Source organism: Apteryx mantelli, chromosome 11 (assembly GCF_036417845.1).
Source record: "Apteryx mantelli isolate bAptMan1 chromosome 11, bAptMan1.hap1, whole genome shotgun sequence".
Lineage (NCBI taxonomy): Eukaryota > Metazoa > Chordata > Aves > Apterygiformes > Apterygidae > Apteryx > Apteryx mantelli.
Window position 1 is genome coordinate 29487143 of NC_089988.1, and position 24634 is coordinate 29511776.

A 24634-nucleotide genomic window follows, 5' to 3' on the forward strand; every position below is an offset into this window, starting at 1 on the left:
AGAAAGGACTGGTCATGGTGAAACCTGTTACCAAGAGCCAAAGACACTGTGTGTGCAATGGCCCCACCTCAGAGCAGAGCCATGCTGGACTTGACAGCAGGTGGCAATGTAATGGTGAAAGGAGGTTCCCACGGAGAGCAAAGCCTGCAGTGTCCAAGGCCAGGAAGAAACAGAACTGGGCTGTGCAGGAATGCAAGGAGAGGTGTTGGCTGCCTGAGCTGATTTGTAGCACCATGGGGCCTGTGACAGAGGTGAATCGATCTCCAGGCAGGACAAGGTGCCACTGAAGAAGTCCCTGGCACTGGGCAGCCTGTGATCCAGGCACCCTGAGGTCATCATTAGCCCAGTCCTGGTTCATATCGTCCTGGTGTGAGAAGAGATTCAGGCAGAGAAGAGCAAGAAGGGTTTGAGAGTGCAGAGACTAGAGCAGAGACCTTGGTGTGATGTGCCTCTCATTTATGCAGCACGCTTGAATGCAGTCGGGATGGACTTTGCCTAAGGGCAGTGGTGGGATTCAGGTGTCTGGGCACAGGTAGGAAAGCCTGAGATAACCTGAGCTGTCTGCCAGCAACCGCTCCAAAGGGGCATGGTTTTCCCATAGGTCCCATCCATGCAGTTGTGCTAGAAACCCCAGGCATCTGACATGGCCCTGCCAGCCTATTTCTATGTCATTACATCAAGTGTCTGTACTGAATTACATTAGCAGTTTGCACTGTAGGCATCTCCATGTGTCTCAGCATCATAGTGAGGGGTGCTCTAACAGTAGTGGGCATCTAGTGTCATTTCAGATGGCCAAGGAAATTCTCCAGCTGGCCCCCACATCATGCTCTAGAAGGATGTGCGTCTCCCAGCTGCTCCATCAGAGCAAGCAGACACTGGCACGTGCCTTAGACCACCTCTGTCTCTTCCAATCTCACCAGGTGTTTGTGTGTGGGCAACTGACTCCCATCCTCCATCTGAGGTGATTACAATGGGAGCTTGGAGAAAGAGCTCCCATACAGACATCTGTGTTGTGCACACATCAGCTTGGGCAAGGGGAATCCCACCTGCTGTGTTTTTGTGGAGTTCATGGGAGTTTGCTGAATCCCCCTCCAGCCCAGGGACTTCCAAACCAGAATGAGGTGCCCACATTGACTCATCTAAGTCAGCACCTGAACCATGTGTCAATAAGCTCTCTTCTTGCCACTTTCTACACGTCCTGCCTAGTTAAGAGATGGGAATCGGGGCTTCCTGAGTGGGACATTTCCACCTCTTGCAGGTAACCATGCTCTGATGAAACAATCTGTAATGCTGGAATGAGTCTTCCTGCAGTGCTTAGTGAGGGCCCATTGGTGATTATTTTAGTTTATTGGAGTGAACATTTCCCAGGAGGAGGGAGCACAAGGGACAGAGAAATTCATGAGCTCAGCTGGGCCTCTGCTCCTGAGTGGGGCCAGGCTCCAGGGATGGAGGGAGCTCATGGCAAGTGGGCAGCACTGCCCAGGGACAGCTGTGTGCAGGAGCAGCTCCTCTGCAAAGAGCAGCAGGTCTCCGGGCACTGCCTGCTGCTGCTGACATGAGAGGTGACAAGGCAGAGAGAAGTGGAAGGCAGTGTGGAGTGGGAAGAGAGAGGAGAGCTCCTTGTGGGGGAAGTCTTCACAGCCCCTGACACGGTAAGTCTCTGGCTGCAGGGCAATGCTACTGAGGTTCCTGGAAAGGCCTTGAAACCCATCAAGTCCCTTGACTGGATTTTTAAGGATTGGTCTCCCAGCTTCTCCTTTGCAGACGAGGGGGAGATGCTTCAGAGCAGGGATTCCTTGCCACCCTGTCACGGGGACAGGGCATCCTGCTACCTTCTCCCAGGGACAGTGCAGGGGTTTGAAGCTGGGGTGCGCACACATCTCTGCGCACGGCTGTAATTCAGAGCAGTGTTCCTGACCCCAAGGTTCTGTGTGCCTGGGGCAGTGACTCTGCTGCCTGTGAGGATCAGCACTCAGCCTGCCCGGGGAACTCCCTGCAATACTGCAGGATGAAGCTCTGGGAGAGAGGAGCAACCCCTGGCAGGGCAAGTTCATTCTCCTGCTGAGAGGGTGCTGCGTGGGACAGGGCTGCTCACAGCTCTAGCTCATGTGCAGGATATGTCCAAGGAGCCTTTTCAAGAGGAATATGAAGAGAAAGGCTTCTTGAAAGGGAAGGAGCTTTCCTTTGGTTATCTCCGCTTTCAGTTCCCTAATTTTGTCAGGGAGAAAAAAGGAACGAGTTTTCTGGTTTGGCAGGGAAGTGGGATTCCTAAACCTTCACTCTCACAGATTAATAGGTCTCTGAGGACCATCAGCGAGCTGCTTCATCCTCACCTTAGCCTACAGACAGCATTAGGATCACCTTTGGGACCTCATAAGAATTTATCTGACAGGCAGGACCTGCATGCAAAGAGATGACCCTGGCAAGTGCCCTGATCCGGGAGGTTTCTGTAGGGTAGAACTGAGCACACACAGGGTGGCACGGGGTCTATGAGCACTGACCGGGAGAAGATGTTGGGATAGAAAAAGAGCTGCCAGCAGGGACAGCTCCAGGCAGCAGGGATGGGCAGGGAATGAGAGGGAACTGCAGGGTGTGAGCCACCTCCTCTGCAGCCAGACCTCCAACAGAGCGGAGGGTCATCTTTCCTGCTCTGGGCCCATTCCATGCTGCCTGACAAAGGGGCTGACAGCGACTGCCCTGCATTGTCACCATCTGCGAGGTGGCATGCCCAGCTGGGTAAGGGGAAGGCTTTCCAGAATGCCTCGCTGTCTCTCTCCTTGCCTCCCTGGGCAGCAGGATCATGGTGTTGCTCCTTGTTTCTCCTCTTGTCCATGCTGCTCCTGTTCTTGTTTTGGGCTTTTCTGGGGTTGGGTGTTTTCAGCTGCAGTTCAGACACTGATGCTGCAAGTTGTGCAGCAGAGGGGTCTGCATGGGAATGAGGTTGCCCCAGCCCCCTTCTAACCTGTGGAGCTCCAGAAAATGCAGTCTGTGGGGCTGGGAAATGATCTGAGTCTCCATTAAAGAGAGCTCATCTTCAATCCTAAGAGTCCTTTGACCGTTTCCCTGTGGTGTCCTGCCTGCCTGCCACCTGCCCTCTGGAAAGGTACTGCTGTCTCATAGCACCTCTGTGATATCTGAGAGCCCCATGAGGAAGGTGCAGAGATGGTGAGAGTATGGAGATGGTGGTGGGAGGTTGTGTGTGGGCATCTGCAAAGAGCCCTGTGTGTGCTTGGCTAGAAGGGGAGTGTGGAGAGCTCCGTCAGGTGCCCGGAGAAAGGGTGAGAAGTTTGGAGATGTGCACTTTGAAACTGGACTCGTGTGCTCTCAGCAGGGGCTGGTTTCTTTCTAGGGCAACATATGAGTGCGATCATTCTCCACCTCAAAGAGGTGGAAGCACAGGACAGCTGGGAATGAGACTAACAGACAGACTAGCTGTCCTCACTCTGCAACAAGGGACAGTGAATCCATTTTTCTCAGGATTCAGTAGAAATGCCAAGGATTTCTACGTTTGAGGAACACTCTACAGGGGTGACAACAACATCTGAAAGGAAAATAAAAAATCCCTGAAACTCTGTTCCTCAAACCTCATTCTTTAGAATTAGGACGGCGAATGCGGAAAAGCCCTTCTACATGATGAGTGGATTTCACCTGACAGAAATTGTGACTGTCAGAGCTGGTCAGCCCGTTCCCCTGTGCCCACTGCTTTACAGCAGGACTGAGTCCTGTGGAGCCCATGGGCAGAGGTCCCTGCTCTTCACAGCACAGTCAGCCAGGGCAAAGCGGAGCTCAAGCAAGGGAGCTGCTCAAAGGTCCTGTCAGTAAAGAGCAAGGCAATGTGGAGGGTTGTATGAGAACTGCAACATTTGGGGGTTTCTTTGCTTGGAAAGTCTCTCCTAACTTCTTAATGTTTTTTCTTCTTTGCACAGTTCCCCATGCCTGGAGATAGAAAAATGTCCAACAGCAGCTCCTACAACAAGTTCCTCCTCTTGGCATTTGCAGACACACGGGAGCTGCAGCTCTTGCACTTCTCGCTCTTCCTGGGCATCTACCTGGCTGCCCTCCTGGGAAACAGCCTCATCATCACAGCTGTAGCTTGCAACCACCTCCTCCACACCCCCATGTACTTCTTCCTCCTCAACCTCTCTGTTCTGGACCTTGGCTCCATCTCCACCACTGTCCCCAAATCCATGACCAATTCCCTGTGGAACACCAGGGCCATTTCCTACTCAGGATGTGCTGCCCAGCTATTTTTCTTCTTTTTCTTCATTTCAGCAGAGTATTATCTCCTTACCGTCATGGCCTATGACCGCTACATTGCGATCTGCAAACCCCTCCACTATGGGATACTCATGGGCAGCAGAGCTTGTGTCCAAATGGCAGCAGCTGCCTTGGCCAGTGGTTTTCTCTATGCTCTCCTGCACACTGGGAACACATTTTCCATACCACTCTGCCAAGGCAACACAGTGGACCAGTTCTTCTGTGAAATCCCCCAGATCCTCAAGCTCTCCTGCTCAGACTCCTACCTCAGGGAAGTTGGGCTTATTGCAGTCAGTGTCTGTTTAGGCTTTGGGTGTTTCATTTTCATTGTGCTGTCCTACGTGCAGATCTTCACTGCTGTGCTGAGGATCCCCTCTGAGCAGGGTCGGCACAAAGCCTTTTCCACGTGCCTCCCTCACTTGGCCGTGGTCTCCCTGTTTCTGAGCACTATCATCTTTGCCTACTTGAAGCCTCCCTCCATCTCCTCCCCAGCTCTGAATCTGGTGGTGACTGTTCTGTATTCGGTGGTACCTCCAACAGTGAACCCCCTCATCTACAGCATGAGGAACAAGGAGCTCCAAGATGCAGTGAGGAAACTGATTCAGCTCTTACTATTTCAGCATCAGTAAGCTGCCCATCCCTGTTCACAAGTGATTTCCCATTTACCTCAGACAACCTTTATGCTTTGGGCATTCTCTTTGTGATAATCATGTTTGTGCAGAAGTGTTTGAATTCATCCCACTTCTCCAGATGCATGAACCCTGTCTGTCTGACCGAGAGGCCTTCTGTGAATGTGTCTATCACTGTGTCAAAGCTGGCTTCTCTCTAATAAAAGCACATTTCCTCAGTACAGTGCTTGAAGGTTGGGCTCTCCTTCCAAAGCTAGAGCCAGAAATGCACTCAAGGACTTTCACCTTGGAGGGGACTGTTGCTTTTCTGGGGCTCTCCTTGGGCTCAAGGCAATGAGCTCATAGGTGATGTGTTAGGGAAGGAGAACTGGATTCAGCTCTCACTTGTGGGTGCCCAGTGCTCCTGGAGGTGGTGAATCTCCTATATGACAGGGCTGGAGACTGATGCCTGTCCTTCTCCAAGGGAGTATGGAGCCCCCAGGAGAGCACAGGGCATCTCCAAGGGCACCATGTGCCTCGGGGTGAATGGAGATTTGGAAAATAAAGTGGAGTCACCCAAAGGTAAAGGGCAAAAGCAATGAATGTCCAGCCTAGTGAGAGCTCTGCAATTCTGCAAAAGGCAGTGGGGACCCAGCAGGCAGAGGGAAGGGAGCCTGGAGAGTGGTTCATGTCACAGTCAATAAAAGTCATGGACTGGATCTTGGGACATGCCTGAATACAGTCTGAGCCATTTGAAATGCCCTGTGATTGCTCAGAGTATTGTCCACGGCCACAGACCCCTTGGTAGGGGTTGTCAGGTGCAATGAGGCCTGTCTGACTGGGTCTGCTTCCCACCCTGGCCACCGTGGAGTCACCGTGTGGCCCTGGGGCCCCACAGCCTAATCGCTCTGCAGAGCAGCGCTGATAGCTCGGGGCCCTGTGGGGAGCACAGGAGAGGTTCCAGGAACGGCCAACCAGGCCAGCATGGACACACGGACCTGGGGAAAGGCTCTCTGGAGAGCAGGAAAATCCCTGGAGAAGAGCAAAGGAGCAGTTGTGTGCTGGAGGAATAAATGAGAAAGAGAAATCTGTTTCTAGACAGGTCAACTAAGGGCAGGCTGCTGTGCTCCTGAGGCAGCAGGAGCTGCTGCAGGAGCCCCAGGGCAGAGACTCTTGTGCTGTCCTAGAGAGAGGGGCTGGCATGGGGGGCTGCAGGCAGCCTGGGGCTAGGGAGCCTCCTGAACACCAGAAGAAGGGGCACAGAGTGTCACTGTGCTCTGCCTCCTTGTGCCACTGGGGCCAGTCCCAGCTTGGAGGCTGATGGGGCAGCTGACACACATCTCCCTGATCCCCGGAGCTGCTGTGCCCTTCAGAGGGTCTGGGGCTGTGGAGTGAGTGCTCAGAGCTCTGCAGCCCCCTGCGGCGGGCACTGCTGCGGGGCCACCGCCAGCCTGGGCTGCTCTGCTGGGTGTGTTGGGGTGAGGACAGGGTAGGTGAGGAGAGCTGGGGAGGGTCTGGTCTGGTCTGGAAAGGGCCTGGGAGAGGAAAGCGCCAATGTCAGCTCAGCTGTGTGAAGGGGCAGGGTGAGGACACACACCAAGGGCTTGTGGTGCAGAGCCAGGTCTCATGGAGGGGAGCCAAGACATGCCGGGTGCAGAAGAGAGGAGGTCGGTCTGTGCCCTTGGTTGCCAAAGCAGGGGGGTGGTCGGGGGACGGGTCACCGAGGTCTGTCATGGGGACCATGCCAGGGGGACATTTCCCCAACCCTGAATGCACCCTGCCCTGTGCGGTGCCTGCACAGGGGGAACATGGGGCCATGTGTGGGCGCTGGGACGGGGCAAAGATGGAAGCCATGATGTTCCTCACCACTCCACTGCAAAAGAGAAACTCCCAGGAGAGCTCTCCCAGCCCGGCCCCACGAGCTCTTGTCCCTGCTCCAGCCATGCCAGAGCAGAGCCAAGGACCAAGAAGTCCCTCAGGCAAAGCTGGGCCAGCCTCATGGAGCTGGCCTGAGCACCAGGACAAGCAGAGCACCCTCCTCCTATGTCCCCGTCCTGCTGGGAGGGTGGCACCAGCACCAGAAAAATGGCCTGTTTCTGCCTGGGGTCAGTGCAGGACTTTTGCATGTGAGGTGAACGTGACAGCTGCTGTGCTGCAGAAACACCGGCCATGACTGCTTGCTGCAGCCCCCACTGCCCCCTGCCCCTGTCCTACCGACCTGATGCTACCCCTGTGCTGCCCCATGTCCCATGCCCTCTCCCCACACCTCAGGGACTGGTGGTGCAGCAGGAGCTGGCACAGCGCACAGGTTCTGCCCGGCCCTCGGCCCTCCCCACCTCCCCCCCCAAACATGACATCCATCTTCAAGAAAGGAGAAGGAAGAGGATCTGGGGAATGACCTGCAGGTCCTGGTGGACATCAAGTTGACAAGAAGTCAGCAGGGTGCTCCTGCAGCAAAGACGGCCACCCTTAACCTGGCTTGTATTAGCAGGAGTGCAGGCAGCAGGGTGAGTGCAGTGGGACAGATGAAATATACTGGCAGCCTCAACCAAAGAGAAGCAAAATAAAGAAAGGGAAGAACTGGCAGAGTAGCAGTCTTGGCGAGAGTGGTATGATCAATGTTGTGCCCAGATACTGCAAACATTTCAAAACACCTCCCTACCCGCCGCCCGCCCCCCAAAAAAAGACATTTCTGCTAGTTGCCAAGTGGCTGGAGCCACATGTGCCCAGACTTGCTCACAGGGGAGAGCTCCAGGGGGACTTCTGATTTACTCAACCTCTGATAGCACAGCCAGGATTATGATTTTTAAGCGATAGCACCTGTATTTGCAAGTGTAACTTTTTAGTCAAAGCATTAGAAGTCATGCTCAAGCACACCCGTGTGGGGTGCATTGGCTTTTCATTGACTTCAGTGGCTGTGGGATGAAGCCTGAGTTGGGTCTGAAAGAGAAAAGATTAGGACTGAATGTCCTGAGGGTGGCTATAAACTGATTGATGCTTTCTATGCTCCTCAGTGATACTTCCTCTGGTCCCACCTCAGTCTACCCTGAACTCTGTTTTTCTCCTTGCGTAACAGATCAGGACTGTGGAGAAAAAGTTGAATTCAGGGAAATGCCACGCTGGTAATCTGGGGAGCCCACTGAAAAAGGAAATGTGTGCCTGAGACCTCACAGCACAGGCCTGGAAAAGCCAAGTCACCGTGACCCTCCCGAGGTGCCAAGGATCCCAAGCCCTGAGCCATGGGGCTGGATACGGCCTCCTCTGCTCATGCCATGGGCTCCTGACACACCTCGCAGAGTAAGATAAATTTCTGTGGGAGAGGTGGAGGAAGAAAGAAGAAATGAATCAAAAGGGGGAATTCAGGCCAGGAATCCCACCAGGAAACACCTCCAAATACAGGTGGATTTACCCCCTCTCTGGCAAGGCCATTTCTTCCATGATCAACAGCACCCGGGAGAAGGAGGGTCTTTTCCTGACACCCCTGGTGGGAAGTGGGATGGAGGGCAGCAGGATTTGAGAGACCCCTTCCAGCCAAGGGGCAGTTGCTGGGCACTCAGACAAAGATTTCAGCCTGGGACCTTGAAGTCCTGGGTGGCTGAAGACTACGGGATGCCTCCCACGTGTGGCTCACAAGGGACCTCAGTCACATCACGGCCACCACTGAAATGACCCCAGAAGCAGATCCCGTAACATCTGCCCTGAACGAGACCTGCAGTATTTCCCTGCCTTTCTCTGGGCACCTCCAACTTTCTTGGTAGCTCCTCAGCCCTGGGGAGCAGTCTCAGCTCCTGCAGTGGCAGGGAAGGCACCAGTGACTGCCAGCCCTGCTGCTGCACTCAGAATTGTGTTGTGCTGAACTGAACCAAGTCCCCAGGGTGCTGCCTGCAGCCGGCTGGATGGGCATGGGTGGGACCTGGCCCTTCCTGTTCCTCCCAAGCATGTTGTTTGAGGAAGTGCTGGAAGAACAGGCCTGGCGGGAGCCTCATGGCACTGCACTGCCTGGCGCTGGGATAACTCCCTGCACACACTTCCTGGGCCAGGCGCTTGTGGACAAGCAGGCAGCAGTGCTTCTGGGAGGCCATCAGGAGCATGCCCTCTGGGTGGGCAAGAAGACCTCAGGCTCTTGTCACCCTGTTGGGGAGGAGCTGGCTGCTCAGAGGACTGAGTGGAGGAGGGACAGGTCCCACGGCTTGCAAGGTTAAGGTGCTGATGTGTGCCTGGGGCCAGGGCACTGCTACCTCGTAGGCCCTCTCCCAGCTCCTGGGAAGCCACTGCAGAAGCAAGCCAGTCCGAGAGAATAACTTTCCCCATGTTCCTGGGAGCCAATGACAGGGTCACTTCTGTGTGAGAACATGTCAGGCCATCAGCAGGGACATGGCAGGGGTTTGTGCTTGTGAGGTCACTGCTGCCTGAGTCCTGATGGGCGAGTAGCAGGAACATGGCTTAGATCCATAGTGAGGTCACTTCTCTCTCTGAAGCTGATTGGCCTACAGCAGACTCTTGGTTCATGTAGCTTCTTTTCACGTCTCCTCTGTGTCTGCTGCTCAGAGGCCAGGAAGAGGCTTGTGGCTTCGATGCTAAGTGTGAGAAAATCTTTGTTTAAAAGGTCTTCTGAGTCAAGAGATTCACTCAGACCCAGCCTTCCCCGCATGGCCGCCCCACACAGGCTTATTAGACAGATGAATAATTTTGTCTGGGAGAATAATTCTGGCGATTTTGAGATAGTTATTTATATCCTGAGTCAAGCATATGGAATGTTTGCCATGTAAGAGGCAATCAAGATCTGTTTGCCACTAGCATGCCTTCTGACAGTCTGCCATTGCAAAAGATAGAGGTTACAACATTTGTAATAGAAATGGATTTAGCATTTCAATGCCTTAACTACAGTATCAGTTCTTTCTTCATAAGGGACAAACCTTAACAAATAAGGAAGCTAAATTGCATCTTGTGTTTTGGTAACTTTGGGAAGACAACTACACCAATTTCCATCAGCAGACTTCAGTCGGAGTACGTCCTCCACTTTCTAGGCTTCTGGGAGTTGGCATTTAAGGAAGGCGCTTATAAGATGAAGCAGGTTGCTCTTCTGGTGATGGTGTTTTCCTGAGTACTGGCAACCCATTCCTCCCTCCTGCTGAGATTCATCTGGAGGGCAGTCCTCAACCTTATGACTGTTCTCCTGATTAGTTGCCATCTGCAAATGTGATGAGAGCTGTGTCCTCCAGGTCACTGATGAACGTGTTAAACAGTACAAGGCCCAGTATAGAGCCCTGCATCCTCCACTTGTCACTGGCTTCCAGGTAAAGCACAACCCATTCACAAAAGCCCTCTGCACTTGATCATCCAACCAGCTTTTTACCCAACCCGTTGTCTACCCAGCCTACTGTAATGCCTTACTCGTATGGAAGGATATTCTTGGAGACAATGTCCAACACCTTGCTAAAATCATGGTAAATGACATCCACTCCTCTCCTCTCCTCCACAAGTATGGGCCTTCTATCATGAAGGCAATCAGGTTGCTCAGGAATGATTTATGTTCAGTAAATCCATGCTGACTGCTCCCAGGCACCTTCTTCTCCTCCATGTGCCCAGGAGTGTGATGCGAGAGGATTCACTCCATGAAACACTCCTCACCAAAGTGAGGCTGAACAGCCTGCAGCTCCCCATGTTATCCTTGTGGCCTTTTTTGAGGATGGGCACAACATATTCCTTCTTCTGGTCATTGGGACCTCCCCTGATCTCCACAACCTTTCTAAGATGATAGAGAATGGCCTTGCGGTGATAGCAGCCAGCCCCCTCAGTGTCTTCTGATGCAGCCCATCCAGACCCATAGACTTGTATGGGTTGAGTCCATGCAAGTCATCCCTCACTGTCATCACCAAGCTGTGGTTGTTTTTCTTTCCCTTTGGAGGCCTCAATCCAGGCACAACAGTCTGGCCGACCTTGTTGGTGAAGATTGAAGCCAAGAAGGCATGGAGCTCCTCAGACCTACCTGTACCTGCTGTTACTAGATTCCCTGCCCAGTCTAGCAGTGAGCCCACATTTTCCTTTTCACTCTTTTACTGCAACTGAAGCAGTAGCAGCTCTTCTTCATGCCCTTGACATCCCTTGCAAGTGTCTACCCTTGGGGAGCTTTAGCTTCCCGAACACCATCCCTGCTTTGCTGGACAATGTTTCTGAAGTTCTCCATTGCAGCCTCTCCCTCCTCCTGCTTCCTCCATGCTGCCTTCTTGCCCTGGAGCTCATTCCTGAGCTCCCAGTATAGCCAAGCCGATCTCCTGAGAGGTCTGCAAGTTTTACTGAGTATCGGGATGGACCATCCTTGTGCTTGGCAGGTGCTGAACTTAAAGACCTGCTGGCTTTAGGGAGCTTCTGGGCCCTTCAGAGCTGCCTCCAATGGCATCCCCCGCCACTCCCCTCACCAGGCGCAAGTTTGCTGCTCTGAAGTCCAGGGTCTGTGCTCCACTACTGTCCTTCCTCACTCTGCTGAGGATCTGGGACTCCACTTTTTCATGGTCACTGTAGGAAAGTATGACACTGACTATCCCACCCCTGATCAGTTCCTCCCTTTTTGAAATTCTAGATAAAAGAAAGCATCACGATTATTGGCCCATCATGCAGCTGTGCTAAGAAGTTGTTCTTGATGCCCTCCAGAAACCTCCTGGCCTGCTTGCACTCTGCTGTTTGACCTTCCAGTTCAGGCCAGAGGGATTAAAGTCCCCCCAACAAGAACCAGGGCCTGTGAGCCACAGACTTGCTCACATTGCTTAAAGGAGACTGCATCCACCTCCCTACCCTCATCAGGTGGTCTGTAGCTCCCACCATGATGTCACCCCTACTGTGATGCTCACCCACAAGCATCCACCCAAACCCTTGCTTCTCCCATGGAAGCACTGCACACATCTGAGCTGACCCTCCACACAAAGGGCATCCTCCCTCCTCATCTTCTCTGACAGTCTCTCCTGGAGAGCTTGTACCCTACCAGCACAGCACTCCAGTCGTGTGAGTGGTCTCAGCACATCTCAGTTATTCCAACGATGTTGCAGGCCTGTGACAGCTTGTGCTCCTGGCTGTGCCCCAGGCTGCATGCGTTTGCATATATTTGGGCTACAGAGCCTCAGCTGTGGCAGAGAGAACAGACTGATCATGGTGGAACCTGTTACCAAGAGCAAAAGACACTGTGTGTACAGTGGTCCAACTTCAGAGCAGAGTCATGCTGGCCTAGATAGCAGGTGGCAATGTAATGGTGAAAGGAGGTTCCCACCAAGAGAGCAAACCCTGCAGTGTCCAAGGCCAGCGAGAAACAGAGCTGGGCTGTGCAGAAATGGCAGGAGAGTGGTTGGCTTCCCGAGCTGACTGTGCGGCACCATTGTGCCTGTAACAGAGGTGAAGCGATCTCCAAGAAGGACAAGGTGCCACTGAAGAAGTCCCTGGGCCTGGACAGCCTGTGATCCAGGCACCCTGAGGTCATCATTAGCACAGTCCTGGTCCATATCACCTTGGGGGGTAAGAAGAGGTTCAGGGGGAGGAAAGCTAGAAGGTTTTAAGGGTGCAGAGACTAAAGCAGAGACATTGGTGGGAGGTGCCTCTCCCATTTATGAAGCACTCTTGGCTGTAGATCAGCAGGACTTGGCCTAAAGGCAGTGGTGGGATCCAGTTGTTTGGGCACTCGTAGGAAACCTGAGTTGCCCTGGGGTACTTGCCCAGCAATCACTCCAAAGGGCATGGTTTTCCTAGAGGTCCCATGGTGTATCTGCTAGAGACATGTGATTGTGCTGGACCCCCCAGGCATCCGACGTGGCCCTGCAGGCCTATTTCTATGTCACTGAATCAAGTGCCAGCACTGGATGACATCAACTGTTTGCAATGTTGTGATCTGCATGTGTCTCAGCTTCCTAGTGAGTGGAGCTCTGGTAGCAGTGGGCATCTAGTATCATTGCAGGTGGCCAAGGCAATTCCACGCCTGGCCCCCAACTCATGCTCTAGAAGGATGTGGGTCTCACAGCTGCTCCATCAGAGCAAGCAGACACTGGCACATGCCTTGGACTACCTCTATCTCTACCAATGTCACGAGGTGTTTGTGACCAACCCTCCCACCCTCCTTCTCCACTGATTAAAATAAACCAAGATCTTTCATGCAGACATCTATGCTGTGCTCACTTCTGCCTGGGACAGGGGAATGCCACCTCCTCTGTGTTTTTTGTGTAGCTCACGGGGAGGATCTGAATCCTGTGTCAGCCCAAGGCCTTCTAAAGCACCCTGAGAAGCCCAGACTGACACACCCGAATCAACATGGGACAATGAACTCTGTTCTTGTCCCCATCTAGGTGTCCTGCTAGTTAAGAGATGGGAATAGGAGCTTCCTGAGTGGGACGTTTCCAGATTTCATAGATAACTATCCTCTGATAAGATAAATTGCAATGCTGGAATCAGTTTCTCTCCACTCTTTAGAAAAGGACAATAGGTGATTATTTTAGTCTACCTCAGTGAACATTTCCCAGGAGAATGGAGCACAAGGGACAGAGAAATTCATGCCTTCAGCTGGGCCTCTGTTCTTGAGTGGGCCAGGCTCCTGGGATGGAGGCAGCTTATGGCAACCAGGCAGCACTGCCCAGAGACAGCTGTGTGCAGGAGCAGCTTCTCTGCAAGGAGCAGCAGGGCTGTGAGTAATGCTTGCTGCTGCTGCCAGAAGATGAGAGAAGACAGAGAGAAGTGCAAGGCAGTGTGGAGTGGGAGGACAGAGGAGAGCTGCTTGTGGGAGAAATCTTCACAGTCCCTGACACGGTAAGTGTCTTTGGCTGAAGGCAACACTACTGAGTTTCCTAGAAAGGTCTTCTAAACTCATCCAAACACGACTGAATTTTTAAGGATCGCTCTCCTGTCTTTCCAGTGCAGAGGAGGAGATGCTTCAGAGCAAGGATTCCCTGCCAGAGTGTCACAGGGACAGGGCATGCTGCTACCTTCTCCCAGGGACACTGCAGGGGTGTGAAGCCTGGCTGTGCACACAGGTCTGCGCAGGGCTGTAATTCAGAGCAGTGTCCCTGTGTCCCAGGGTGATGTGTGCTTGAAGCTGTGACTCTGCCGCCTGTGAGGGTCAGCACTCAGCCTGCCCAGGGAGCTCCCCACGGTACTGTGGGGAGAAACTATGGGTGGAAGGAGTGACCGCCAGCAGGTCAGGTTGAACGTCCTCTCCAGAGGATGTTGCGTGGGTCAGGGCTGCTCACAGCTCCAGCTCATTCCCAGGACATTTCTGGAAGATACTTTCCAAAAGGAAGGTCAAGGCAGGGGATACATGAAAGAGAAGGTGTCATGAGTCTGTGCTTTCAGTTTGATTCTCTCTGGGTGGGGTGAAATGGGATTGCATCTGTCAGCTTTAGACAGGGGACTGAGACAGTGACACTGCGAGAGGAGCAGTTCTGGGAGGGACTCAGCAAATGCCTTCATCCACCCCTCCGCCTAAGGACAGAACCAGCATCACCTTTCCAGCCTCAGCAAGGTTTGTCTCCACTGCTCCGTAACACCTGCAAACACGGAGGTGCCCTGGGCAGTGTCCTGCCCCCGGGAGGTTTCTGCAGGGCAGAGCTGAGCTCACAGCGGGTGGGATGGGGTGTGTGAGCACTGAGAGGGGAGAGACATGGGGACAGAGAAATAGCTCCCCGCGGGGACGGCTCCAGGCAGCAGAGTCATCTTCAGAGTGTGAGAGGAAACTATCAACTCCAATGCCTCCTCTCCTCTCCCAGGCAGCACAGCCCTCTGCTCTCAAGGCTTGGGGGTTCCGCTAAAGGAAATAAAAGAAGCCTTAAAACTATTAATGAACCCACATTATTTAGAAGTGGGAGTGAAGATGCTGAAAATCCGTTCAACAGTATGTGTGGATGAAATCTGACTCGAACTAGGAATAAAAATTTCAGCCACCCCTGTCCCCATGTCCACAGTGCTGTAGGTCAGGGCTGACTCCTCTGGAGTCCAGGGGCAGAGGTCCCTACTCCTTGTGTCAAACTCGGCAAGCACAAACCAGAGCTCAAGCCATGGAGCTCAGTGACACTGCTGCTGAGATGGGGAGAGGTAATGTGTGTGTGTTTGGGGGAAGTTACGAGAAAGTTGCTCAGAGAAGTCTGTCCTAACTTGTCAATGTGTCTCCTTCCTCAGACAGTCCCCCTGTGCCCCAAAGGAGCAAATGTCCAACAGCAGCTCCCTCAACGAGTTCCTCCTCCTAGCATTTGTGGACACACGGGAGCTGCAGCTCTTGTACTTCTCGCTCTTCCTGGGCATCTACCTGGCTGCCCTCCTGGGCAACGGCCTCATCATCACAGCCATAGCCTGTGACCACCGCCTCCACACCCCCATGTACTTCTTCCTCCTCAATCTCTCTGTTCTGGACCTTGGCACCATCTCCACCACTGTCCCCAAATCCATGGCCAATTCCCTGTGGGACACCAGGACAATTTCCTACTCAGGATGTGCTGCTCAAGTCTTTTTCTTCCTTTTCTTAATTTCAGCAGAGTTTTATCTCCTCACTGTCATGGCCTATGACCGCTTTGTTGCCATCTGCAAACCCCTGCACTATGGGACCCTCATGGGCAGCAGAGCTTGTGCCAAAATGGCAGCAGCTGCCTGGGCCAGTGGTTTTCTCAATGCTCTCCTGCACACTGCTAACACATTTTCCATACCACTCTGCCAAGGCAACACAGTGGACCAGTTCTTCTGTGAAATCCCCCAGATCCTCAAGCTCTCCTGCTCAGACTCCTACCAAAGGGAAGTTGGGCTTATTGTGGTTACTGGCTCTTTAAGCTTTGGGTGTTTCATTTTCATTGTGCTGTCCTATGTGCAGATCTTCACTGCTGTGCTGAGGATTCCCTCTGAGCAGGGCCAACACAAAGCCTTTTCCACGTGCATCCCTCACCTGGCAGTGGTCTCCCTGTTTGTCACCACTGGCTCCTTTGCCTACCTGAAGCCCCCCTCCCTCTCCTCCCCAGCTCTGGATCTGGTGGTGGCTGTTCTGTACGTGGTGGTGCCTCCAGCAGTGAACCCCCTCATCTACAGCATGAGGAACAAGGAACTCAAGGACTCACTGAAGAAAGTGGTTCAACTTCTCCTAGTTCAGCAGCAATAAGCTGCCCATCTCTCCTCACAACCAACTCCCAGTTTATCTCAGGCAACTCTTGTGCTTTGGGAGTTCTGTCTGCGATAGTCATGTTTGTGAACAAATGTTTGAATTCATCCCACCTCTCCAGAGGCACAAACCCTGTCTGTCTGACTTGGAGGCTTTCTGTAAATCTGCCGAGCACTGTGTCAGAGCTGGCCTCCCTTGCAGCATCTCTGTAATAAAAGGGGATTTCATCAGTACACTGCCTGAAGACTGGGCTCTTCTTCCAAAGCAGGAGCCAAGAATGCACTGTGGGAATTGCACCCGAAAAGCCCCTTTTGCCGTGACTGGGTTTTCCATGGGCTAAGCAGGATGTGCTCATAGGGCGATGTGTGAGGGAATGAGGGCTGGATTCAGCCTTCACTTGTGGGTGCCCAGTGGCCCTGGAGAGGGTGAGTGCTCAAGAGGTTTCTGCTGGGGGCTGTCTCAAATATTAGAGGGCTGGTGACAGATGCCCATCCTTCTGGAAGGCAATATGGAGCCACCAGGTGAGCAGAGGGGATTTCCAGGGACAGCATATTCCTGGGACGGGCAGTGAGTGGAGACTCCCAAAACTAAGTGTACTCACCCAAAGGTAAAGGGCCAAACCGAGGAATGCACCAAATCAGGCTCTGCAACCTCAGGAGAGGCAGTGGGGACTCCTCAGGCACAGGGAAGGCAGCCTCAAGAGCGGTTCATGTCACCTACAATGAAAACCATGGCTGGATCTAATGACCCACCTGACCCCATCCTGAGCCATTGGAAATGCCTTGTGATTGCTCTGAGCATCTTCCACAGCCACAGATGCCTGGGGAGGGGGTCATCAGGTGCAGCGATGCTGGGCCAGCCAGGTCTACCCTGACCAGCATGGCCAGTGTGGAGTCACCCTGGGGCCCCACAGCCTACTGGCCCTGCAGAGCAGCACCGCCAGCCTGGGGAGCACAGTGGAGGGGTGCAGGTTGGCTGGGCAGGCCAGCATGGACACACTGACCTGGGGAAAGGTTATCTGGAGAACAGGGATGTCTCTGGAGAAGAGCAAAGGAACAATTGGGTGCTTTCGGGAGGAAGAACTGAAAACCTGTTTCTATGTGTGTCAACTCAGGGCAGGCTGCTCTGTCGCTGGACACTTTCACTAACCGAATCTGTTCATTGTATCATACATTATCGTTCCTTCCCTTTCCTCTAACCATTTTCCAGTTTCCAACCTATGTTGAGGAACCTTGGTGTTCTGCTTGAGAAAGCTGTCGAGTTGATGCAAGGTTACTCCAAGTGATACTGATGGATTAAATGGTGCGAAAAAAGACATTGTTTGTTCAGTCATATGAGAAGTTAACCAGAAGTTTGCGTGGTGATTTGGTTAAAAACATAGGTCACGTTACAATGGCTTTTGTTGCCTTCCATGTCTGGAGTACCCATCTCACTCTTATTGTCTTAACCATGTGCAGCTTTCCATCCAGTGTGTCATTACATAGAGCGACATTCAGACTAACTCTAGATCTTAGGGTTAGCGCAACATTATTGCCTACTATCAATCCTTGACCTCGTACTATTACAAATGGTGTTTCTCTTGTAACTACAGTTTTGAAGATGGGTTGTGACTGATCTTCAATACCCGAGTTGTCCCATGGGCAACGTGAAAAGGCAGAACCTGTTAGAGACACGTTTCAGGTGTTTTTTCCAGTTATCAGTGTTCCCACAGTTAGCAGGTAACACCACATCTCCCTGCAAGAGAAGACACCTAGGTCTTGGACATAACCCAGACCTCACTAATGGTTAACTTACTGCCTTCATTGTCTACAGCATCCCATGCTCCTTTTCCATGGGAAAAGAGCAGAGTCACCCAGATTGATCCCCAAGCTGGATGTTTAACCACAGCCTCACCTCCAGGACTTTGATAGGGTTTTATTTCTGTTTTAACAGGAATTCAGGCAGCTACTGACACAAACCCCTTATCTATGGGCCTTCCCATAAGAGTTTGTCACTTATTTAGCCACCTTACAACTTCTCACAAGTGGGATCCCCACTTAGAAGTATTCTATGAGAGAAGAGTCACTCTTGTGCAGCTGTTGTTTCTGTCGGCCACTCCATCTTTCTACTACCCCATTACTTGGAGGTTGATACCATAGGCGAAAAGTCTACTGATCTTTGTTTGAAGCACACCACGTTTGCAGTTCTTTGTTCTTCAAATGTGTTCCATTACCAAATTGCATTTCTCTGGGAAAGTAGCAAACCAGTGGTTCAAACCAGCAAGGCTTGCTAGTCCAGTTGCAGCTCAGGTGGGGTGCACATTCCCTCTGCCGATAATTATTTCTGCTCTGGCAAGAATTTATTTCCAGCCTTCAGGTGTTTACATGAGTCTGGAGGGTGGCCTAAAACAAAGGCCACCCTCTGGTTCTCTTTGTGCTGAGATAAATTCTGCTTGCTTTGCAGCAGCTGTGGTCCATCACAGCCTATGTTCTTCCCTGAACCTTCTTCCATGGTAGGAATTGGTTGGTCACAACACGAGATGCAAGTAGAGTTCAATTTCTCAGAAGATGTTCTAGGCTACCAGACTAGAATGCACATAGGTGCCTTTGTCAAAATAAACACCTGTAGGTATGAAAAGAGTCTTCTATGCTTAAATAGGGTCAAGTATGAAATTCAAAGAACACAAAGCTCAAGGGTTTGAAAAAAGGAGGATTGCTTCTATACCAAACAAAAACCTCAATTTTAATAGTCACCTCAGAGAAATTTCTGTTTGAGTTCACATGAGACTAGCTGTTTTGCTTTTTAAAAGCATGGGTAAAGTTTTTTTTAAGTTTTGCAACAATTTTTGTAGGCAATGGATAGGCATCTTCTTCCAATTCTAGCCATGCAGGGCCAGGTACAGCCCTTTCCACCCTGCTCTCCCCCAGCACCTCTTCCCTGAATTCAGGGTGCCCTGCACAATGTCCTTCCTTGTGGGTGAAGGGGAACCCCAGTTCTCCAAGAAAGAGGCTGCAGCCTCAGCACTTGTGGCAAGGGGTCGCACAGCAAAATGGCCATGGGAGCTCCCTGCCCCGTTGCTGCTCATCTTTGAGAGCTGCTGGGGGGGGCAGTTGGTGTTAGGAGTTGTGGGAGAGAGTCCCTCGCAGGAGTGTTCCCTCCCGGAGAGCTGGAGTGCTCTCCTGTGGGGCCTGGACTCCCATCACAGAGAGCGTTGGGGACCGTCTGCCTGCAGCACCACCAAGGACAGAGCCCCAGGAAAGGTGCAAGATGCACAGAAGAACATGGGAAGGGCCCAGGGGGAGAGGAATCCAAAGGGGTCAGGAAATGGGATGTGTGGGAAAGCCATGACTTCCAGGTAGGAAGGGTGTTTGTCTGGTCTCCCACCAAAAGGAACCTGATGATGACTGACCCTGGCTTTCCAATACCAAAGTGTGGTAGGGAAAGAGCAGCCTCCATGAGCAAATGCCACCGGCTGCTGTAGCTGCGTGCCAAGTGCTGTGTGCCAAGCACTGCCTTGGCCTGCCTGGCCCTGTGCTGGGGGGAAATGGCTAGAGGGGGCAGAGCCATCCCAGAGGAGGTTTGCCTGCTCAGCTGAGGACCAACAGTGCCTTCTTCCTGGTGCCGGACTGGTGAGGGGGGCTCCGAGACAGCTGTGTTGCTGGATCTTGCACCAGCTGGCAAGGCTGCTGAGAGGGGAAGACTAGTTTTGTCAGATGCCCACCAGGGCTTTCTTCATTGAGGTGGGCCTCAGGGCAAGCGGTGACTCTCTGGAGGTGCCTCTAACTGCTGTGCTGGCTCATGCACATGGCTGTGGGGTGATGTTGGTCAGTGGAGGTGGGGCAGTGGAGCTGGGGCACTCCTCTTAGTCGCCCTGACGTTGGCTCATTTCTGCTGGGCTGCCACTTGCAAACACTTGGATTTCGTGCCTCCTTTGTGGCAGCTCTGTGTTCAATTGCTCCTCCAAGGGATGGGAAAAGAGGCTGCAGAGGGTTCAGAGGATGGGAGGAGGAGGCGAGTGGTGTGCGCAGGGTGCTGTGATGCCCAGGGCTGGGAGCAGGGCCTGGGGGTGTTTCCACCATCCCTGCTGCCTGTGCGCTGAGCTTTGTCAGGAACTGGTGCCCTTGCCCTGAAAGGTGGGTGGGATCCAGGGCTGCCCGATGCACGCAGTCCTGCCGGCTCTGCCAATCTTTCATTGCTGTGTACATTTCAGCTGCTGGATTGCCCTGACCTTGCCCATACGGATGATGCCGTCCTGCCGCTCCTCCAGAGCTATGTCCAAAGTCAGAGCCTGAAGATGTGTGGGCTGGCATTCAGAGGCCTCATGAGCCTGTCGCAGAGACCTGAGATGGTGAGCAGGGGGCAGCTGGGTGAAGCCATGCTGGCAGCCTGGGGCTTGCCAGGAGGTGTTCATCTGCCCTGAGTCTTTCATGCCAGGCACTTGGCTGGGCTGCACAAGCAGAAAGGCACCAATGCCCACCAGGAAGAGGTTCCGCTGCTGGCACGTCTTGGCTGTGCTAGGCAGAGATCCAGGCCCAGCACCAAGCAAACCAGCTCCAAACGGCCTCAGTCATGGGAGCGCTGCGGCCAAAGTCACGCTACAAGAGGGACGATGAGGCAGAGCACAGGGTCAGGCTAACGTAGCCAGCTGCTCCTGGGCCTCGAGGCAGCAGCCTTCCTCCAAATAGAGGCCATAGTATGCTGAGGGCAACCTGGGAGATCTCTGCCCTGCACTGCAACCTCTGTGCTGTGGGTGTATGCAGAGCCCTGGCCCCGGACACTGAGCCCTGATGGGAAGTCGGCACCCAGAGCACTTTTGGCAGGGGGGTCTGGCCTTGCTTCACTGAAAGGAAGTTGTGTGTTTCACACAGGCAAGGAGAATGCAGAGCCTGTTCCCAGACATCATGCAGTGGCTGCAGGATGCTGGCAGGGACATGCGTGTGGGAAGCCTGATGTTGCTGAGAAACATCCTCAGCCCCCTGCGCCAGAAGGGCTCCAGCCCCATTGCTCTGCGGCTGGCTGAGAAGCTTCTGCCAGCTTTGATGATGGACGGCTGGTGGGAGAGCCAGGGGCTCTCCTGGCGTGTCCAGGGGTCTGTATGTGTGGCTATGGGTGCTGTGTGTCCCTCTGACATTCCCTGTGACATTCCCTGTGCTGGCCTTGGTGTCCTGGGCTGTGGGACTAGATCAAACCACCCCCCTCCCTGCCCTCGGCTGCTCTGTCTCATGCTTGACTCCATGTGGTGCTTGCCTGGCCTGGGGCAGAGATGAAGAAAGAGGCAGGAGCAGACTAGAGAGTGAGGGAGAGGCCATGTCCTGGTGCTGTCCCCTTCTGTCATCCTCTCCCACGAGGGGGCGCTGATGGAGTCTTAGGGAAATCCAGAAAGTTCCCTCCAGAGGCAGAGGGAGACAGAGGCCAGGGAAGCTTGCCTTGCTGCTGCTGAAAACCCTCATTCTCCAGGCTGCCTCCACAGAGGCTTGTTGCCAGCTCTGACCTCCAGCTGGGATGGGGGACAGTTGTGCCTGGAGAGGGTGAGGCCTCACAATGGCAAACCCTCTTCTCATGCCCGCTTCCTGGAGCCGTTGCTGAGGCCTCCCCTCCTCTCCTCCCTGCCCACAGGAAGACAGCTCCCTGCGAGAGCTCTCCATCCTCCTCTGCAAAGACCTGATGGAGATTGTGATGGGGAGGAACAAACGATGCATGAAGCAGCATGTGCAGAGGAGCCTGGTCCCACTCTTCCTCCACATGAGTGACCAGATCCAAGGAGTGGCCCAGGTTTGGACCAGGGATTTTGGGAAGCAATGGTGACATCCCTTGGGTGGGCCTGAGCTGCAGGGCAAGGGCTGTTGACAAGTGTCCCTTTGAATGCATGTCACTGTGAGGTCCAACTTCCTGTGTCCCCAAGGACAAGGCAGAGCTGCCTCTGCCTTCAGCGAGGGACAGACCCAAGCTGCATCTCCTCATTCCGGGCTGGGAAAGGCTTGGAGCCTTGCCAAGATGATGGGGACACAGGGTGTCCTGCCCCAGCTGTGGTGGCATCTCCTGGTTTCTGCTACTCTGCAGGCCTCTCAGGAAACACACACTCTGTCCTCTGCTCCCTCTGAACCTTGGTACCACACAGCTTCTAGCTGGGAGTCATGAACAGGAAGGAAGGGGAGGCTGGTCCTGCAAGGAGGGACAGGCCTGGCCTTCTGGGGAGGCTTGGTACCAGCCCCCTGGCCTTGTGTTGTCTCCAGCTTCTGCGGAACAGCAGCAGAGCAGAGCGGTACCTGCACCAGAGCCTGCTGTACTTAGACAACCTTGAGGCATCCTTGCAGGAGGCAGCCGTGAGGTTCATTGGTGAGCCACAACCCCAGTCGCACCCCTGCCCACACAGATGGGCTGACAGGAGGTTCTTCAGTCCCTCACACCATCTCTGGATCCTGCACCCTGGGGACTGTGCTTGGTCTCATAGGCAAGCTCAGGAAGTGTGGGATAGATGAGCAGACAGTGAGGTGGATTGAAAACTGGCTGAATGGCAGAGCTCAGAGGGTTGTGATCAGTGGTGCAGAGTCTAGTTGGAGGGCTGTAGCTAGCGGTGTCCCCCAGGGGTCAGGACTTGGTCCAGTCTTGTTCACCTTCTTCATCAGTGACCTGGATGAAGGCACAGAGTGCACCCTCAGCAAGTTTGCTGATGATAGCAAACTGGGAGGAGTGGCCGATACCCCAGAGGGCTGTGCTGCCATTCAGAGAGACCTGGAGAGGCTGGAGAGGTGGGCAGAGAGGAACCTCATGAAGTTCAACAAAGGCAAGTGCAGGGTCCTGCACCTGGGGAGGAATAACCCCCAGCACCAGTACAGGTTGGGGGTTGACCTGCTGGAAAGCAGCTCTGCGGAGAAGGACCTGGGAGTGCTGGTGGACACCAAGTTAACCATGAGGCAGCAATGTGCCCTTGTGGCCAAGAAGGCCAATGGTATCCTGGGGTGCATCAGGAAGAGTGTTGCCAGCAGGTCGAGGGAGGTGATCCTCCCCCTCTACTCAGCCCTGGTGAGGCCACATCTGGAGTTCTGCGTCCAGTTCTGGGCCCCCCAGTACAAGAGGGATGTGGCACTACTGGAGCAAGTCCAGCGAAGGGCTACAGAGATGATTAGGGGACTGGAGCATCTCTCTTGTGAGGAAAGACTGAGAGAGCTGGGCCTGTTTAGCTTGGAGAAGAGAAGGCTGAGAGGGGATCTTATCAATGTGTACAAGTATCTGAAGGGAGGGTGCCAAGAGGATGGAGCCAGACTCTTTTCAGTGGTTCCCAGTGATAGAACGAGAGACAACGGGCACAAACTGAAACTCAGGAAGTTCCATCTGAATATGAGGAAAAACTTCTTTTCTGTAAGGGTGACAAAGCACTGGAACAGGTTGCCCAGAGAGGCTGTGGAGTCTCCTTCTCTGGAGATATTCAAAACATGCCTGGATGTGATCCTGTGCAACGTGCTCCAGGTGACTGCTTGAGCAGGGGAGTTGGACTGGATGATCTCCAGAGATGCCTTTCAACCCCAACCATTCTGTGCTTCTGAAAAGGACCAGAGGGGTCCCGAAAATTGCATCACTCCTGGAGCAGAGCAGGAACTGAGCGCAGTGCATTGATTGCTGTGAGCAAAGGAGTTGGCCAACAAGACACTGGAGACAAGAAGGTGTACCGCTATCAATCAGATGAGTTTTCCAAAGGAGGAAAGGAAGTACAGGGGGCCTTGCATCTGTCTGTATATACATAGAAATGCCAGGACTAAGGAAGATGCAGAACAGATGCATGGACATCCATCCTGGGTACTAGTCTTTCCTTCTGCACAACAGGAAATTGTTCCCAAAAAAGAAGCAAAAGAAACCCCCCTCACCTCAGGTTCTTCCTCCAGACCAAGGGTTCCCCCCCAGCAGTCCCTTGAACAGGCCAAAGTCTGCTCCTCTCAAGTCCAGGGTCTGTACTCTACTACTGTCCTTCCTCACTCCCCTCAGGATCTGGGACTCCACTTTCTCATGGTCACTGTAGGCAAGGCTGACACTATCCCATCCCTGATCACTTCCTCCTTATTTGCAATTTCCAGATCCAGGAAAGCATCACCCTTATCTGCCTTGTGCATCTCCATCTGCTCACGCCTGTGCCCCAGGCTGCATTCACTTCTGTATATTTGGGCTGCAGAGCCTCAGCTGTGGCACAGAGCACAGACTGGTCATGGTGAAACATGTTTCCAAGGGCTGAGGACACTGTATGTGCAATGGCCCCACTTCAGAGCAGAGCCATGCTGGCATGGATAGCAGGTGGCAATGTAATGGTGAAAGGAGGTTCCCACTGAGAGAGCAAAGCCTGCAGTGCCCAAGGCCAGGCAGAAACAGAGCTGGGCTGTGCAGAAATGGCAGGAGAGGGGTTTGCTGCCTGAACTGACTTTGTTGCATCTTGGGGCCTGAGACAGAGGTGAAGCAATCTCCAGGAAGGACAAGTGCCACTGAAACATTCCCTGGGCCTGGATGTCCTTTGATCCAACCAGCCTGTGGACATCACTAGCACAGTCCCTGTTCACATGATCTGGGGGTGAGAAGTTCTTCATGGAGAGAAGAGAAAGAAGTGTTTGAGAGTGCAGAGACTAGAGCAGAGATCTTGGCGTGATGTGCCTGCCATCTATGCAACACTGTTGGATGTAGATGGGATGGACTTTGC

The 24634-nt window shown here is 53.3% G+C and overlaps 2 protein-coding genes across 2 annotated transcripts; both read left to right on the forward strand.

Annotated features, from left to right (window-relative positions):
- Nucleotides 1-4151: 4151 nt before the first annotated feature.
- Nucleotides 4152-4793, forward strand: LOC136992940 (olfactory receptor 14C36-like; the record flags this gene model as incomplete). Its single annotated transcript, XM_067302958.1, has 1 exon — nucleotides 4152-4793. A coding segment is annotated over one exon (642 nt), but the record flags the coding sequence as incomplete, so codon positions are not given.
- Nucleotides 4794-15414: 10621 nt separating this feature from the next.
- LOC136993063 (olfactory receptor 14J1-like) lies at nucleotides 15415-15975 on the forward strand (the record flags this gene model as incomplete). The annotated part of the gene is made up of 1 exon (XM_067303084.1): nucleotides 15415-15975. A coding segment is annotated over one exon (561 nt), but the record flags the coding sequence as incomplete, so codon positions are not given.
- Between the last annotated feature and the right edge of the window lie 8659 nt (nucleotides 15976-24634).